The sequence below is a fragment of the Anarhichas minor genome, unplaced genomic scaffold (genome assembly GCF_050575085.1).
Source record: "Anarhichas minor isolate MPS153535 unplaced genomic scaffold, ASM5057508v1 ptg000136l, whole genome shotgun sequence".
NCBI classification, from domain to species: Eukaryota; Metazoa; Chordata; class Actinopteri; order Perciformes; family Anarhichadidae; genus Anarhichas; species Anarhichas minor.
Window position 1 is genome coordinate 18,303,382 of NW_027466582.1, and position 19,119 is coordinate 18,322,500.

Consider the following 19,119-nt stretch of genomic DNA (forward strand, 5'->3'; position numbering starts at 1 on the left):
TTGAATTTTGGTCTGCGGCGCTCCAATCTGAATCCATTTTCAGCCGATTGGAAGGACGCGCAGCATACCCGAGTAGGCCATTTGGCCCGAGGACTTTAAAACGGCAAAGATGAATAGATCGGGAATCCATCCAGTCAATGGCAATAATTCATCCCCCTCTCATAAAAGCAGAGACCTTTCATAGCAATGGAAGGAGATGAATTCAAGATCTGGCGAGTTGAGAAAGTCAGTCCCTGGGACTTATATTTTGGGCTCAATCTGTCGACTAAACAAAGGGACCAGACACCATCAGACCGATGCACATGGAAAGAAATGAAACGGTTAAATAAAAAACACCACGTGGGGCGGTTGGCGGGTGCCAACAGAGAGAGGTAGAGTTGACTGATGATCACAGAGGCTCTAGATTCAGTAGTTCACTCTCTCCCCTGGCCCTGACTAATCTTTCAGTGTTATTCTATTTACCAGAGGGAGAGTGTTTCAGGATCACCGGGCTAATTAATAAGGTAAACACAGACCTCGGGCCGCTCACTCAGCACCGTGCTGACAGAGGGGAGAAGCGGAGAAGCAGATGGGGACTGTGTGTGTGTGTGTGTGTGTGTGTGAGGGACCTACACACACTTTTTTAGGGTTTTCTGAGATGAAAGTTGACGAGCAAAAGAGAAATGCGGTGAGCTTTTTTGGTGGCGTGGGATTTCCCTGAGAGAGATGTACAGCGATGGCTCATTTAGAGCTTTAAGTGTGCTTGAAATGAGCGGATGTGTACCAAGTGTTGTGTGACCATATCTAAAGGCAGAGGGGCTGAGAACCTTTCTGAGTGGCTACAGCCTGGCGTCATAAAGAGGGCGAGACATGGTCAGAGAAACGGGACAGCCTCTCCTCTACGGCATCCATAATGTTCTCATTGTTGGAAGCAGACCTCCAATTTCAAAGTCAGAAAGGTGTGAGTGGCTTCCAGACTGCAATCTGACAGGCACTTCACTTGCAGCATACATGATGCCTTTAGCAATAAAAAAAAGTTAGTTTATGGGATGTGTGTATGGGCAAGAATACTACAGCATAACATATAGTACATCAGACGCTAAAATGTCAATCTCATTTCATATTTTTCTTCAAACGTGAGAAATTCTGCCAGGTTTTTGTTTTCAAAGGTCGAGGTGTTTGCACCAGGGAACATACAATATTGTGGGGAAATGCGTATTAACGTGCATGAGTCTGTATGTGTGTTATTGTAGAGGAGTGTATATGTGTGCCGGCAGGGTTCAGAGGCATAGGGGGGGGGGGGGTTGTCAACAGACGGCCGGGTAAATACTTTGTGAACGAGGCCTTCAAGTCGGAGCAAGAGCAATTGGTGTCAACCGTCGGGCTGCTGGGTCCGACTCGCCCCGATTTGTGCCTCGCTGGAACGCTGCACACACTTAGAGGTTGGACCAGGGCATGGAATAGACCCAGACTACCATTGCTACCATTGGAATGACATCATTAGACTAGTTAGGCAGAAGCAGAAAGCCACTGCACTGTGCCTGATAAGTAGGCTCGTGGGTGTATATTTACACAAAGACTCACGGCTACAGCAGCGCACTGAGAGGGATGTTAACAATCCCCCAAACGGAGCCCAGGGTGTATGACATTAATACGGCTGTAAATGGGAAACAGGGATAGTTAACAGTGTGTCAAGTAGAGACAGTTCAAGAAACAATTCTAATGTTTGAATATGAACTTTAAAGTTCTCCTATATTCATATGCTGACAGGAGAGTCTAAAGTGGGCCTTGTAAGTGGCATGTGATAAGTGGGTTGTCCAACAAAAGGCCTGAAAACTAATAAGGATGAAGTTAGTGGAGCCGTGTTTCTGTAAACAAGTAATAAAATCCATCAGTGCAAACTCTTCAAAACCTGTAACTCAATACATATGAGAAATACCTGAGTGTTAGAAGAAGAAGTGCTGTTAGGAGGACGCTTTGTGTATCTAAATGTATTCAATATGATCTTCAATACACTTCTTCTGGACCATTCTAACCTCAAGAAATGTGACAGACAACACTTGACAAAAGAAATCTGTCTATCCTGTGTTGCAATAAAAAAAAAAAGCAGAGATGTGTGTTTATAATAAGTGGGCTACGCTAGATGTTCCGTGGTACATTACCCTCAGCAGCAGTAACAGTGTGATTCACAGGGCATCACGTTTCCAACAGGCCTCCAATAAACAGTGGAACAGGCTCCGCGCTGTTTAAACACAAGGTCAGCTGGGGACACTGTCCTCTTATTATCGCCAGAGACATGGGACATTTCACGGCACGTGTAGTAAACGTTAAGTTCTGTTGTGCCTTTCCTCACATCTCTGTGTAGGTATGCATGTGGTATAATGTCGGCCATGTTACATGTCACTATGAGGACAACCATAAGCTTCTATTTGTTTTCATATTATCATGTGTGCCTGAATTTGTGAGCTGTGTCATCTATTAAAATATGTAAATGCTATGGGAATCAAAGCGAAAGAAATTCAATGTCCCCCCCCCCCCCCCACAACGTTTCAAAGTGGGATTATCCTACGTGTTGCAAACACAGGTGGATCGGATACAACACACTGAAGAAGGCAGTTTCCCGAATACGTGTTCTTTAATTAGAGTAAAAGGACAACAAATCATTGATGTTCGTTTTCTGCTAGTGTTAGCTAGCCTTAGCAACATGACTAAGGCTACACAAGCTAACGTAAGCAGCTCTTTGTTCCAGAAGTCACCGTAGATGCTCGTTTCTGGCTGCTCCTGGCTTGCTTGTAGCTAGCGGTAGCATGAGCAACATGTCTGAGCCTTATATCTATATTCTGAAGCAGAAGGAATGGAGGTAATGTGTTTTCATGTCTGCGAGTCCACTGGTGAGCACGGTCTTTTCTGGCTGCACCTGCCGTTCCCCCGAATTCTTGGAGGTGAAATACGGGCCGCACAAAAATTCCAGGCATACAGGACTTCAGCACTGTAGCCAATAGTTACAAGCTGTCAGTCAGCGTGACGTCTTTATTATGGCTGCTCCTCGCCTCATCTTTATGTCTTTAAGCTCACAAACCCAGAAGCAGAGCACATGCGAGAGCGTGGAGCAGCTGGTACAGAAACCTCCAAACAGATCTTCACATAACAAGAAGTGGTCCGGGGCATAAATAATGTAGGATCCTCTGCTATTAGAACCGCAGCCATTTATGTGATTAGTACACCTTGCTTCTACAAGGAGACATGTCGTCTATAACTGTTAGAGTGCCAGCAGGAATCTCTCTTACAGATGAATGAATGTGCCTGGCCAGAAAATCGGAATCCAGAAATCTTTCTTTCCCTGCCAACATTACGACGCATGGTTAGTGCAACTGTAAGCTAGCCAACTTTAAGAGGGCCTGGGTGGCCAGTGGGAACAAACAGCAGGGTCTCCTAGAGGACCTCCACAGGTGGAACCAATGGTTTTCACCTGCTGCAGCATCAGAGTTCCTTTCACCTCCTCCCACAGGCATCTGTTCATACTCCTGGCTAAAAAAAGAAGTCAGACAGATGCAGAGATGACAGCCCCGGAGCAGGAATCTATCGAAGAATATCGTTCACCATCTATTCAGTATGGTTGGCAACGATAACATTCCTCAAGTGTGCACAGAATGATATTCAGTTATGCAACGCCGGACATTCATTTTGCGCTTTATTCAGTCTCTCTCTTTCTTTCTCTATGCTTCATCACATTGTTGTCAACAAAAAGAGTCTGATTTTGTGTCATTGTGGTCATATAAATGTAATTCATGGTGCTGCTAGAGCGCCCCGTTAGAAGCAGGTACGTGCATGAGAGTAAACCGTTGATGTAGCTTCTAACTATTGGGTACAGCCAAAGTTCTTACCCATGTAGCCCTAACACCAGAGAGACAAACGTCAGCTCTCGTTAGCAAGAAGAATGCAAATGCCACGATTTGGATTCTTTGGTTTTGAACCAAACCTAAAAGAGCCAGAGAACTTATTTATGTGAGTCTCTCTTCTGCTTTTTTTAGACGATCATTTCATATATCGCTGGTTTCCTTAAATCAATACCATCAGTCGGGGAATTTCAATATCGTCTCCAAGTGCCCCTCTAGTTTCCTTTGGCTTTGGAGAAGCGCTCTGGTGATATAAAGACACCTTGTTGCCGACAGTCGCTGCAGTCTCAATTATCAATCGTTACTTAGAGGGAGATCAAACGTATCTCAAAGAATGGAACTATGATATCTGATGCTATTTTGACCAAGATCATTTTACCGTGCCCCAGGCCCTAAGGCTAGGAGCCTTAATGATGATGGCTGAGTCAAAGCCTGTCCTCCCTATTCCCTTAGAGAGACACTGTGTGTGTGTGTGTGTGTGTGTGTGTGTGTGTGTGTGAGATAGGAAGGGAGAGTGCTTGGGGTGGAGGGGTCTGGAAAATTCCAAGTGGAGGTTCGCAAAGTGCAGGAGAGGAAATAGAAACACAGAACCTGGCTGTTTATCTGAAAAAGGTGTGCCGCTTTTTCCCGTTAGTTTTAAACAAACATTAATGTGAAGAAATAAAACCCATTAAATACATGCATGTACTCTAGAAATCCTAATGATGTCTTAACTAAATATTGAGAGTGAAACTATTTCATAGTGAACATAAACTACACTTTAGCTGAACTTTAGTTTCCCTTTAAAGCAATATTTCACTTTGGACCCCTTTAGGTGTTCTGCAGGCCCAACATCGAGCACCTCTGTTTTAAATGTCTAACATTGGGGAAAAACATGAAGTAGAAGTGAATTGCTAAATTTAATGTAAGTCAAGTGACAGAAAATGTGTTGACAATTTTGATAAATAAAATTTCACTGGTTCCAGCTTCTTTAAAGCAGATATTTGTTGGTTCTCCCAAACGTTATTTCTGGAGAACCACTGCGACCCACATCACAAGAGGCCTTTTCTATAAATCGTGAGCAGAGCTAATGTGTGCGTCAATGAACGTTCCCGACCCGGTTGAGATATATGTTGAATAAATCACAACCTTGTTTTTTGCATGTGTTATTAAACACATATACACACGTCAGATACTTTATAAATCAGACTTGATAAATGCATTCAGCTACCTAAACTTATTATATGATGATCTCACTCCTTGAAGAGATTGTACTCTTTCATGCTAGATTTAATGTTGTCAGTAGCTACAATTATCAGATCAATACGAACATTCAGGCTCCCTCACGTGGCTCAAAAGTGAACTGCAGATATGAATGTTAAATAAAAGACATTCTGCTAATTTATTCGACGACCCTAATGAAATCTCCTGCCACCTGTGGGTCTTTGGATTGATCTGTGCTTTCAAACACACCATCTTTGAGCTTTAGACCGTCGTTTGAATATGTCATCTAGGAAATTGTAACGGTAATGTTTTGTAATGGTTAATTTTTTCTGACATTTTATGGACTAAATGACTGATTGAGAATATAATCAACACATTCCACAGTTATAAAAAATAAACGTTTGTTGCAAATGTAATGACAAGCAAAAAAAGCCAAATATACTGCTTTAATCTTTAGGTTTACATCTTTGAGAGCAAGTACTGACTATGCACACTATATCATTGTGTTTCCCGTGTATTCTGTATATATTCATACCATAGCTAATTAAACAAATGGATAAATCATTTTCTGACACCCTCCAACTCTTACAAACATCTGGGGATTTCCACACCTGCATTTAGAGAACCGCTGATTCACTGGCTGACTGTACTGCTGTCGCACTCACTAATTGACTTACATGTGGTAGAGCTGGTTGGGTTATTTTAGTCTGGTGACGATGTTTTTGGTCCGTTCATTTGGAACAAGATAAAGGCTTGTTCGCACCACTCCATGTTTTTTGTTTTTTTTCAAATAGCCACTGCTCGTTTCATCTGTGAGCCTGCTGCAGCTGCAACGACAAACAGCTCCTGTTTTGGCCAAAAGTACCGAGCCTCACCTCGCTTAAAGCAGCAGCAGACGTGAGCTCAGGTTTTTTGTATTTATTGCAAAGTTATTAAGGTTTAAGTTTAGTTATTGTTTCAGCTTCCTGCAGCATGTCCACTGCCTGAAAATGTCATGTTTGAGTTACAAATTAACAAATGACTATCACTTATTGAAACCTAGTACATCCAGTGAGTAAAACATTTATTTAGCTGGTCTGTAAAGTACACCCCGAACAGATCAAAGACAACAAAGCCCTAAAAAACCCAAATACATTTGGCCACAGTCTGGACACATGTAGTAGTTTATCTCTTTCAAAGTGCTGGGAAAATCTCAACCAGCCATCTTTATCCAGCTGAGGCCTGGCTAGCTGCTCAGCCAGCTTATGAGAAGTTATGACAATGTCCTGCTCCCATCAGGCTTTGATCCTGCTTCATGGGACAGCGCTGGGCCTTTGATCTGGGATGGCCATCTTTATGGGCTTTGCTTCAAACCCAGGAACTATACTTTTAAACCTGGGGCAGGGGGGGGGGGGGTGTACAGAGAGAAATTAAGATGGCTTCAAGACAGAAAGAAAGCAGGGAAACAGTTATCACGGGGGGAGGGGCAAATAACAGGAAACTAGCTTACTCCTTGAACCGGCCCTGTCCACTTTCAGCTCTTGACCCAAACGATGGGACTGGAGACATTTCCTAGCCAGGATATTCTTAGTAGACTAACACTCGTTCAACTCAGTAAACTATCAGTTTGTCGATTTAATCTGTAAACCAAGAATCACACAAAAGCACCACTTTAAATCTTGTGTTTAACAGAGATGTGCTCATAAGGTTCTTCAAAATAAGACATTCAGCATGAAAAAGCATAAACAAATGACTAATCCATTAAAGAAATCTTAGTGACCAAATGACCGATTGGTGGGCTAACCGACCGAGAGGGTGCAGCCCTACCCCTCACCCACGTTACCTCTTGAACCCACATAGACCGGCAGGTCTGTCCTCTCCCATACGTGCTTCAGCCTTCCCTTCATCCAGAGCGAGTACTCTACCATGTCTCCACTTTTCTACTTCCGTGGATATATTCATTTTCATAGCAACCAGACGCAATCACTAACCAGTGCACGACATGTGAAAAAGGAAAAGCAACCGCATGCTTCTCCTAAACCAATATACAATGATATGTATACAATCATATGTTTCCTAAAAAACACCAGCAGTTGTTTTGTATTCAAAATGTCAGCATGCATCACACGTTTATCCTGGGCTAACCTCGCAGCTGCTACAGTGCAGAGGATTAGACGGCAGTAGATCTCCTCCATCCATCACCCAGCTTCTTCACACAAGCCCCAGGAGCCACAAAATATACACATACATATCAACACGCTTCTTCTCAGTGGAGGTTAACACCATGTAACTGGGGCTGTTAACTGAATTCTTTCTGTGTATAGAGAAGATGGAGCCTGCAGGCTTTTAAAAAGACCCTGATTGCTAGTTTGTCTCCCTGCAAATGAACTGTGAAGGTAAAGTGGCCCAGAGGATCACATATCACCACCAATGTGGATACATCACAAAGCTATGCAGTATTATGTTTCCTGTGCCTTAGCTAACTACAGTAACTTGCTAACAGGCAACGTGTCCCATCATTTAGTCGTCCTGGTAGACGTACGGTGCTAAAATAATACTTTGTCATGCTGAGACCTGATCATTTTTAGCTAGCTACAGGTATTTTGTTAGCGGTTGGTTGCATTTTCTACGCCAATTGTTTTCTTCTCTGGTGTGCATGTTTTTTTTTTTAGATCATAATGCGTTGTGCTCTGCCTCTATTCCAAGCTTCTTCTTAAATCCCTCAAAGGAAATAAAGAAATGGCTCTGGTAGCAGTGGCGGCCTGCCAATCACAAGGTAGCCCCGCCCTAAAGCATACCCTGCTTTATGGTCTATTTAACTCTAAATGGACCATAATTTACTAAATGAACATCATGCTGTATTGAAGAAGACTTGAAACTAGAGATTGAGACCATAAACTCATGTTTACAATGTTTACTGAGGTAATAAATCAAGAGAGAAGTAGAGTCATTTTCTCATAGACTTCTATACAATCAGAGGAGTCGCCCCCTGCTGGTCAGTAGAGAGAAGACTCTTTCGCATTGGCTTTAATTTTCAAAACCGGAGGTTGCTACCTGGGTATATTCTTAAAGTCATCTTTGAAAAGTACTGAAATGGAATTTTTTTCCGAATATAGTTCCTTTGCATCAGAAATGTTCTACACATATATTGAAACAAGAAAGAAAAGGGCAGATTTCTACACTTGAATAAAAGCATGACACTTCTAAAAGGATGGTTGTAAACTACTGAACTGTGTTTATATGTATACAGTATATATATATACTATATACTTACAGGTTCAGAAGAGTGCGAGGCCTTTGGGTCGGCCACATTGGCTGGTTTCTCAAACACTTATTATTTATAATGTGCTAAGCCTCGTCGAGCTGACACCCTGAAATACAGAGCATATGGATCACTTTCAGACAAAGCCTTGCTGGTTGAGGCTTGCAGCTGTCTGACAAGAGAGCGAGAGGTGGAGGGAGACCAGAGACAAAAACAAAGTAGTAAGGGCAAACATAGAGCAGAAACTACAACTAAGGCTTCTGATGAAGCTCAGACAGGTCAACACTATGCAGACATGCATGGTCCACCCAAAAAATAATAATAGTTCGGACCCATCCATCTGATAAAAAGTTGCTCAATTACGCATGATGAACCGCTCCTCACTTTGGAGTCGTCATGTTTTTATACAGCTTCATAGCAACCAAACCAGCTGGCGCCTACAAAGACAACGCGATTCAAACTCGCTCAAGATAATAACAGCTGACCTTCTCTGAGACGCCGTCGGAGGCAGTGAGACTGGAATTCTTGCTATCTGACAAGGCGTGAATCTAAACCAAACTCGTGGTTGCCGTAAACAAAGGGAGCTGTTGCGAGAGAGGCATCGGTGAAGAGGGCAGAAACATTGAGCTCCAGGAGAGCAGAGCTTGGGCGGGGGGGTTAAATACTCGACGTGACCCCCGGATGGTTGAGTGTCAGTGAAGTGTTTGGTGGCTGTGTGTGTGCAGGCTCCAGGTAGGAGCAGCTTACCCCGGAGCTAGACTTAATCTGTGTTGTCTCATTCTGGGCTGCATCTGCCACAAGTGTGCACTCAGAGCCCTGCAACTGGAGCTGTGATCCAAGTGTGCATACTTAACTGCAGGATAACCATTTAGGACTGCACGCTCTGGGCTTTTGCCTCAACAGCAGGGATTGGTCATCTTTCAAAAGCAAAAATAAAACAAAGAAATTCAAGCGCAGAGAGAGAGAACTTAACACCTCTATTTGTGGATAGATATGAGACGATATAAAAATGTCATGTCATGATTATACTGGCTAAAATAATTCTGAAACACGAAAATCACTTTGCCTTACATTTAATTAAGAATACGGACGCCTCCCGAAACTCGCTTCCAAACAGGAACCGGTTCTAAATGAGTAAAATACCCACGGTATGATAAGGTCCAGAGTTAACGGTTCTGCTATCGGTACTTTAGAAGTTCTGGAGTGAGACGTCCTCGTCTTAAACGTCCTCTCTCTGTCTCTTTGTGCTTTACTCTGACACACACTGACACACACACACACACACACACACACACCGACTCCGGCTCAGTACAACAAGAGACACACATGGCAGAGAGAAGAAAAAGATCCAACGTGTGGCTACATTTTACTCCAGTAGATGCTGAGAACTAGTAAAGGAGGAAACAGCAGCAGTTTATCACAACATGTGACCAACAAGCAGAACATCAATCTGTGTGTGGATAAATACAATTATAATATATATATATATATATATATATTATAATAATTCCTGTTTTTAAATTGTATTTTTCACCTCTACCATGATAGCGAGCTAAAGAGCGATTTCAAGTCACTGGTGACGATTCTTACAATTATCCCGTTAATGGAAATTCATCACAATCAACTTATTGAGAGTGTTTAAAAAAAAAAAAAAAAAGTAAAAAAGTAAAACAGAAAGACTGGAACCTGCATTCTTTGGCCCAACGTCCCAAACAAGCAGCCGCAGCACAGAGGAACTGGGATCCAGTGCTGCGTCTTAAAGGCTCTCACCTGGAGAACCTTTAAACCTGCTGGCACACACTGAGCTGACCCGGCCCAAACAGCTGACATCCCAAGGACACGCCGTTTCCGTCCGATCCTAAATAATACACATAAAACGGCTCCGACAGATAATCTTACAGCGGAGACGCAGACGAGCTCTTAACACTTTTAACAGACCCAGAGTGAAAAAAAGACAAAGACCAAGGGCTCAATGTGCTTCTTTTTCTTTTCAGCGCACTCTCCAGAAACCGCTGAGCTGTGCCCCGCCTTCTCCAAAAGGTTTGCCTCATTTCATTCGTGGGTAAGACCCCGAAGGCTTTTGATCGCTCTCAAAAATAGAAACATTAGGAAACAAAGTACGGGCTAATCTTGCTAAATGGATTAATGCTCGGTGAAGCCGAGAACAGGGGCATGAAAAATCCCCTGTTGTGAAACGGACGTATAAAAGGAGATAAAGTTACGATTTATCAGTGTGTGTGCGCGCTGTGATCACAGATGTAATCCCTCGGCTAATCTGGCAAATTGCGGCTCCGAGGCAGATAAAACCGATATCTGACACCATCTTGTCTGACTGCATACCCTCAAATTATGGAGGAGATTAGGGATCTGTTGTCTCTTGGTTTATGTCCATGTGACTACCGCCGAACTCCAGCCAGCACACAGCCCTGAAATAAAAAGAGAGGCGAGGGCAAAACTACACAAGTGAGACAGGTATATAGTTTCCTTACGTCTAATCTCACCATCTGACACACACAACTGTACAGGAAAGTGGGGGGGGGGGGGGGGGGGGGGTGCAGTCTTGGAGTGAACCCCGGGGCCCGTAATTCAAACCTGTCATCGCTGAACAAGAGGGACCTGTTTGGTAAATAAACCTGGCAGACGTCAACGTCCCGCACCACATCTGCTCCCCATTCTGATGTGGAACGGGAGACAAGAGAGAAGGAGGGAGGGATGGAGGGAAGACAGAGAGAGGGAGGGAGGAGAAGAGAGGGAGAGACTTAATAAAGTGAGAGAAGAAAGGACAAAATTGAAAGTAAACTGAGAGCGGGGAGGAGAAATAATCGGGGGGGGGGGGGGGGGTTGTGCGTCTCTCTGCCCACCCATCGGGTCTGGTGCGCAGTGGCTACACCAAAAACCTCAGCTTTCAGCGCCACCCACAGCGTTCTTTCCTTCTAATGAAAATGATGAGGGGAGATCCGACTTCATCTCAGTGAGGGAAATTCCACGTGGAGCAGCGAAGAAGATGTAAAAAAGTCTCATGTAAATCAGATTCCCCACAACGAGCCGCTATCATAGGAAAAATGAGCTGACATGAGTAAATAATCACTTCTGTGGAGACGGTAAATATAGGATTATGCAAATGATTATGCAAAGGCTTTAAATGGCTCCAGCTTCACGTGCGGTGGAGGGCCTGTGGTTTTGGTGTAAAAGGGGAAAAAAAACAACTCACTGAATGTGTATCGCTCGAGGAAAGAAAGAAGAAGTTTGCCAACGAATGAGTTCAATGCTAACATTCTGCTTCTGACTGGAGAAGGCATGGTGGCCATGAGCGTGCTGGCATGCAGGTTTCATTTATTTAAATTTTTGTAACTTGCTAGATTCCTCTCTCGTGTTGTGGATAAACTTTGCTTTGCCTGTTTGTATCCCAACAGCCAGGAGGGTCGAGCAAACTAGAAAACTGTAGACTAGAATGGTTGTATGCCTCCGCCCACTAGTCATGTGTCACTTCAACATTTTATCCTGTTAGACGTTTGTGTAAAGTCCTTCGATAGATCCTGAGACATTACGTTCACGAGAATGGACCGGACGGACGGACGGACGCACAACCTGAAAACAGACATTTCTCCCGGCGCGGAGGCATCAAAACACGACACAAAGCCGTACACAGATAAGAGCCGATACAACCACGAGCCGACCGAGGACGTCAACTATAGGCATAGAGTGTCTGTACAAATAAAATGTATTTTTATTATTGTTATTAAAGCTGATCAGATCCCCACATTTTCAGAAGCCTGTGTTCAAGGTGACGGATGTATCTTCACTGTGACTGCAGTTTATAAAAGGTTAAGACAAAGAGATCCGCTGACCCTTGAAGGCTAGAGACACAACTAGGGATGTTAGAAAATGTAACCGTTTAACTGTTTATCGACAATATGAATTTTGAATGATTAATGTTATAAGATAAACAGTTAAAAAAACTCAGAGGATCAGCTTGCCACTAAAATGATGATGGATGCTGGTCAGCCCCCCTTGAGTGAGCCTATGGCCCTGTTCACTGTTCATTATCAGCATCTAATAATGCTATAGTGCACAAAATATATTGGTATTAGGATGACTATTCAGGCCTGGAACTAAATGTCTGAAGTAAGGTTTCCAACTGGTACAAGGATGATCCAACATGTTTAGAGTTGTACCTTCACTCTGAAGGACTCCAGTCTCTTAAATGCTGTACTCTGAGTTCTTTGTTTTATTGGATTTGGCAACAAGTTAGGGAACCAGCGGTGTCCTGCGTGCTCTTTTTGCACTACATCTGTTTACACCTGTCTGGAACAGCAAAGACTAAATCTACAGTGAAATCATGAAGTGAGTTTAACTCACACATCGCAGCTTTGTGCCACGACAACTCACAAAAAACCTCAAAAGGGCAAAAGGCTCATCATTGACTTCCATCAGTCAGTGTACAAACTCTCATCTGCCGTCATGGTGGTGTGACCCTGACCATTACCAAACCGTGACTGCCTCTATTTGGAGAAAACTGCTGGTAAAAACAACCAAAATCCTGCCCGTATGTATCACAGTCCCTTAACCGCCACTCACGCTGCATTCCAGGCCCAACATGATCCTGAACATGGATGTGGCATGTTGTTAAGCATGGGGGCTCAGGCAGGTAGTGATGGGGGCTATGAGAGGCCCCCTGTTACCCAAACTGGGGATATGTTTGGGGTCAATGAATACATAATCATCCACACACATACAAGCAAACACACAGCGGAGCTTGGTGCAGAGAGATATACGCTCTCTGCAACTGGACCAAGCATGTCCGAACTGACTTATGACACAATCCGGACGTAGGTCTCCACGGCTGAGTTCTGATCCTGTGCATCCGATCACACACTGAAAAAGCAGCGGCCAAAAACAACAACAAAACTTACAAGACACACACACACACACTAAAGGTGTCTCCGGCTATTAGAGAGATGAATTAGTTCAACATTTATAGCAGAATGCTTAGAACAAATCACTGTTTGTTGAATAAACCGAGGTGTAATCTATTAGAGAACAGGACAAAGCCCCTCCCTCCCCCGTACCTGATTCCAGGCGTCTGGTTCTGGAGGTGCTCCTGCCAGCGCTGCTGGTGGTGGTGGTGTTGGAGACAGAGCGGGGAGGACGGGTGAGGAGGATGGGGGTGAGAGTACGTGCAGGCGGAGAGGCAGCACGGGCAGGATGGAGCGGTCCCGGGGTGGGGGGCGGAGCCGGGCCCCGGAGCTGGATTCTGAAAGAGCGGGCACTCCTGCTGTCCGCAGGGGCAGCACGGGGCGGAGTGGAAGGGACAGTGCTGGCAGCAGAGCGGCGGGGGCTGGAGAGAAGGGGAGGATGAGGACGAGGAGAGGGTGGAGGACAGGTGGCGCTTGGCCGGACTTTGGGAGTCTGTGAGCGCCGGGGAGGAGGGGGGAGGTTTCCTCAGGGAGCCGTTCTGTTTGACCACCACGCCGCCGTTCTGGCTCGGCCTGTTCGCTCTCTGGACGACGTGCGACCTCTGCTGAACTTTAGGCGCTGCTTCCTGCGCGGCGGCGTCTTCGTCTCCGTCTGCCGCGGGGGCGGCTGTAAGGGGGTCCTGGCCGCCGCTGACCGGTGTGCTGGCGCTTGAGGGGGCGTTTCCATTGGCGCTGAGAGGATGGTGCCCCCCGTTGCTGAGGGCCAGAGGGTCGCCACAGGCGTCGCTCAGGGCCATGGTCCTCTCCCAGCGGGCCGGGCAAGGACGCTGTCACTCCTCTGAAGGAAACAGGAAGAGAGCTCAGGTTAACAGCAGGAAACGGAGTAAAAAGTGAGAGATTGGATTTGCCTCCTGGAGGCAGGGGGAAACCATTAAATAAATACAGAATCCCTCTTGTTGTTAGTTTATTCCATACAGAACCACAATGTTAAAATGACAAGTTACATGGAGCTATGAACTGGATCATTTCTTTCTGGTGACTTTCTACTCCAGGACAGAACTGCTGGGCCAATAGGCCACAAATAAGAAACACAAATAGTTGTTTTTCTTTGGCGTGGATTTCATTACCGCTGAACCCGTTTCCGTATTTATGCCGGGCTAAGTTAACTGTCTTTTGAAATCCATGTTCATGTTTATCGGACGAGATACTGAGCATATTTCCCAAACTGCTGCAAAGTTTCCTTAAACACATTGTTGCAAATTTGATAACAGGGTCTATTTCTTCATCTCTGTATGCGTTAGCCGTCAGCAAGAAACTCTTACATGAGAATGGCAGGGACAAATGGTTGTTCCTCAAAATGCCAAACACAAAAAGATGAAATAGATGAGATGCATGAGTGATCTGTTTATCTGGTATTTAAGTCTGACACCAATACAAATAACTCAAGATCAATTTACTCGAACAGAGATCTCTTTTCTTTTAGACTGGATGATCTCTTAAAAGGGCAGACAACAAGTCCTCGGGAACTGAGCAGGAGAGCCGTTTCCATTCAGAGCGTTTGAAGAGAGGGACAGAGACAGGAGGAAGTGACAGGGCTCCAGTGGTAGCATAAAAAAATATAATTCACTTATTTTGCAAACTGAGGAAACACACTAATTACATTACAGATGCAAAAACATTTATACAAAAAGCCGCATTTTCGACTACAATTTGTCGACAAAAGAACAAGCACTTGATATTCGATGTGCAGGGGGGCCACTCTGCCAATGAACTGACACACATGTAATGATCACAGGGACCTTCACCTTTTCTCATCGGCTTTTAATCCACATTTTTTACCTACTGCAATGGAATTGATCAAATACCGCAAGAGGTGAGGTAATGATTACAGTGTAATGAAAACTCATGCAGATACTGTCTGCAGACGCCTGCCCACTAGAGTTAGACAGGGAGGAGTTCTTTTAAATGATTTACTGAATCACCACTGGAACGTTTGGCAAACTGAACTGGTTCTCTGTCTCCTCATCGGAGTCACAACAGTCACATCAAATAGGGCCGCTTCAGACCAATATGATTTACCGAGCATGAAGGCGACCCGGCATGAATCTTGGGTGTTTGTATGGATTACAGAGCGTGAGACACCCTGCATTAGGGGGACTGCAGAAATGGTTCCAACAGACTGAGAAATAACAGGAGGTTCACGTTATGCTACAGTTTCAGCCCCTATATGCGCTTTCGGCTTCAGTTACCAAATACTCACAGGAGACTGGGACGTGGATATGGGATGGGGCTATTTCAGCAAAGTAAGAGGAAAGGGTGAGGAGAGAAAAAAGAAAAGAAAAGATGTGCGTCTCTCCGGCTTGAAAATTTCAGAAGTGGTTGAGTTGTGTTTCACAGGTAACGGTAGTTCGAGGTGGGCCGATGTCGTTGGAACAGAGCCCAAACTACAGCGCCACGGTGGAAAGAACCCGGACACGAGCCTGGACGACAGAATCGAACTATAAGGCTTTAGAGAGAGAAGTGAACGTAGTGTCGTCGTCAAACCACTGGTTTGTGGACTGCTGTTATGAAGCCTCCAGGTTAGCATTTTGGCCATCGCCATCTTGGTTTTTTGGCCGTCTCCACCCCGTTTTTTGGCCGTCTCCACCTCGTTTTTTGGCCGTCGCCATCTTGGTTTTTGCCCGTTGCCGTGGTTTTGCAACCACGGGTGACACAAGAAGGTGGAGCTAATTACAACAGAACGCTAAAAGACATATTTTCAGGCAACCAAAATGTTCCAATTAACTTTCATGAAGTGAAAACACTGTGAAAAGGTTAAAGTTGTAAAACAAAAACCACGGACAACTCCCAGACCAGACAACATTGTGGTAGCGACCTGTCAATCACAAGGTAGCCCCGCCTTAAAACATTCCCTGCTTTATGGTCTATTTGACTCTAAATGGACCATCAGTTTAGATTTGTTTTCACAGGGCAACAATGCAGGAAACAGAAACACCATGAATATCGCAGCTTCTACAATTTTATGAAACCGTGGCTCTATGTAACCACGGTTTTAGCAAAATACATTAAACCCGAAATCCCTGTCACTTTCAATAAAGTGTAAAAATGGCCAAAAAATAATCAGCGTTAATAAATAAAGAGACGACAACTTTTGAGAGGGAGAGGGGGAACATGGTCTCTGTGACATTACACAATTGCCATTAAACCTGTGTCAAACAATAGTTTCTGTGTTCTAAAAAAATCTAAAAGTCAATAAAATGGTGTGAAGAACAAGACAGCATTGTTCGTCTTTAATAACGGAAACACATCTCTACTCTGGGCAGGACGAGGAAGTATTCAGTAAGAACTAAGTATTTAAATCTGCCCAGGGCCAAATACCTGCCCTGACATCCCTGGCTGACATGCAACGTGCCTCAGAGTTCGAGGCCACGGAGCACGTATATAAGCCAGGGTCATTACAGCGATTTGGGTTGGCTCACATTTTTGACAATGATTACAATCTCCTGGTCTGATCATCCGCAAACACAAATAATCTGTTGGTCACAGCTGAAACAACTGGCGTCTGACATTCTGAATATGTATAATAGTTAGAGCATTTTTATTTCCACTGCGTAGAACTTTCAAATGTCACACATTTGAGTTTTTTTCAACACGTATAATGAAAAACTCCTTCTTGCCCAGACTATCTGTGATGTCATCAAGAGATAAACCCTCGACATGAGACTGGTGACGTGGAGAATGTTTCAGATGCTGCCGACCTAAAGCAACTACGGCGGCATTTTAAACATGCTCCAATATATCCTGTAAAAAAGGATTCCTTCGTATTGTCCCATTGCCCACTCAGCCATTAATATTGACTCCATTTTTAAAGAACCTGTATTGTCTTCTTCTGTTTGAATCATGTAAAAAGCAAAAGTACACACCTTGAGTTTTATCTTAGCTACTCACTTTACGCTTGAAGTTTTTCATTTCACCCAAACCATGACCCCAGAAGAATATTTCATCACAAACTGCTTGCATTTGAGCGGCAAACAATGCGTCACGCAAGCCTGTTTTTCCCATCCGACGCCGAGCGCTGAGACGCGGCGTGTGCGACCAACGCGCCGAGACACCTCGACATGAGCGAGCGGTGAAACCTGAGCATGACAGCCCCGTCGGGTGGGGTGGGGGGGTGGGGGGGGCAAGGGTAAACTCCGGAGCCCACGAAAAGAGCTCGGAATAGCAGAGCACAGAGGGAAACCCAGATGAAGTCATTAGTCTGGCTCCCACAGCTGTCAGGAGCCTGTCAGAGCGTGGATGGAAACACGCAGGCCTCATGGAGATCAAGACGGGGGAAATAATATACAGAGAATAATCTATGGTTTAGAGCTACAAAAATGAGCAACCAAGTCTGCAGGAATTTGGCTGCGTGTGCACATGTGTGTGTGTGTGTGTGTGTACAAATGCCGAGCGTTGACAGGCAGGTGAGACATCTAGGGCAGACTGTGCGGACACAAGCAGGGTCTTGTGTCTCGCTTCAAAATAAAAGCTGCACCCACTGGAACTATACGGCTCAGAGAGGCTGCCGCCGTTCCATCTGTCAAACGAGGAAATTTAGTTTGTGCTCCCGGTCAAAGAGACGCCAGAATAACTGAGCACATCAGCATTGCCAAAGAGCAGCCTGGTAGTGATTACCTGTTAACAGAAGAGAAGAAGGTCATGCTAGCAAATATGTAAGGGATAAAGGAGCAGTGTATTCCTCCTACTTTCTTTACCTCATCCTCCGATTTGTCAAAAATGTATAACATCAGGATTTCTGGATTACAATTACAGAATTTAACTGTCAAAAAAACATTTAAAATCCACTACAACAGGGGTCAATGACCTTTCTGATATGAGGTATGGCACCTCATTTTTTCAAGTTTCTGGATAACCAATGTGTTGTATCGACACAAAGATTAATTACTTATGGCAACATCCACATGGGAGTTGAGATCAATAACTCTATGCACCTTCCAACAGTCTTGTTCATCAGCAGTAAGATAAAGGAACTCTGCAAAGAAGCTAATATGTTGTAGCCAATCGGAGGCAGAGTAGGGGCGGTACGCAGAAAAAAACAATAAATCTGGTACCGTAAATACCAGACTGTGCAACATAGAGGGCACTTCAACATTTAAAAAAAAACTCTTGCACACTTATTGCTAGTTTTAGTTTGCCGTTGCTTAAAGTACCGCCTGCTAAGGTTGCCTACATCTGCACCACAGCAAGAAGTAATGATGTCAAAGTTCAGCTCTTCAATATAACGGGTACATAGATGGTCTTTGGTTCTGATTGGCTTTGAACTTTAATGAAAAAGAAGCATTAAATGAGGCGACCTTGAATCCTAAACAATCGCTCCCAGTTAACCCGACAGGTCACACACACTGTCTAGACTTCCACATGTGATGAAGTGTCATTTCCCCCCTCATTTTCACCACAAAAGCTGGAGCTTTAAGGGATTTACTCGTGTCAGTAAGGATAGTTACACTCAGCCACACACACTCAGCCACACACACACAGCCACACACACACACACACACACACACACACACACACCCTTGCTTAGAAGAATTATTTAGCGCACGTACCCTTTAAATAACCAGGAGAGTCGACCAAAAACCAACATGCGTAATGATTCCAACAGCGAGCGGTTTGGGAATAACGCAGGTGATGACGACGCGCTTCTTCTTGCCGTCTTTCATGTGAAGTCTGTGATTACGGGGTGTGAGACGCGGAGAGGCCTCGGGCGACAGCCATCCTGCATCCCTTTAATTAAAGCTAATAGGCAGTAATTACCAGGAATCAGTCAAGAGACGCTTAATAACCACATTGCTTCTAATAATAATAATAACATCAACAGCAGGCA

At 44.5% G+C, this 19,119-nt stretch overlaps 1 protein-coding gene across 2 annotated transcripts in view; it reads right to left on the reverse strand.

The window, feature by feature from the left end:
• Positions 1 to 19,119, reverse strand: part of disp1 (dispatched homolog 1 (Drosophila)) — an 88,680-nt gene that overhangs the window by 12,085 nt on the left and 57,476 nt on the right. For both annotated transcript variants that reach the window (XM_076084614.1, XM_076084615.1), the window contains one exon: positions 13,389 to 14,073. In XM_076084614.1, coding sequence (XP_075940729.1) covers positions 13,389 to 14,032 — 644 coding nt within the window. In that variant the 5' untranslated portion in view covers positions 14,033 to 14,073. The remainder of the gene's footprint in view (positions 1 to 13,388; positions 14,074 to 19,119) is intronic.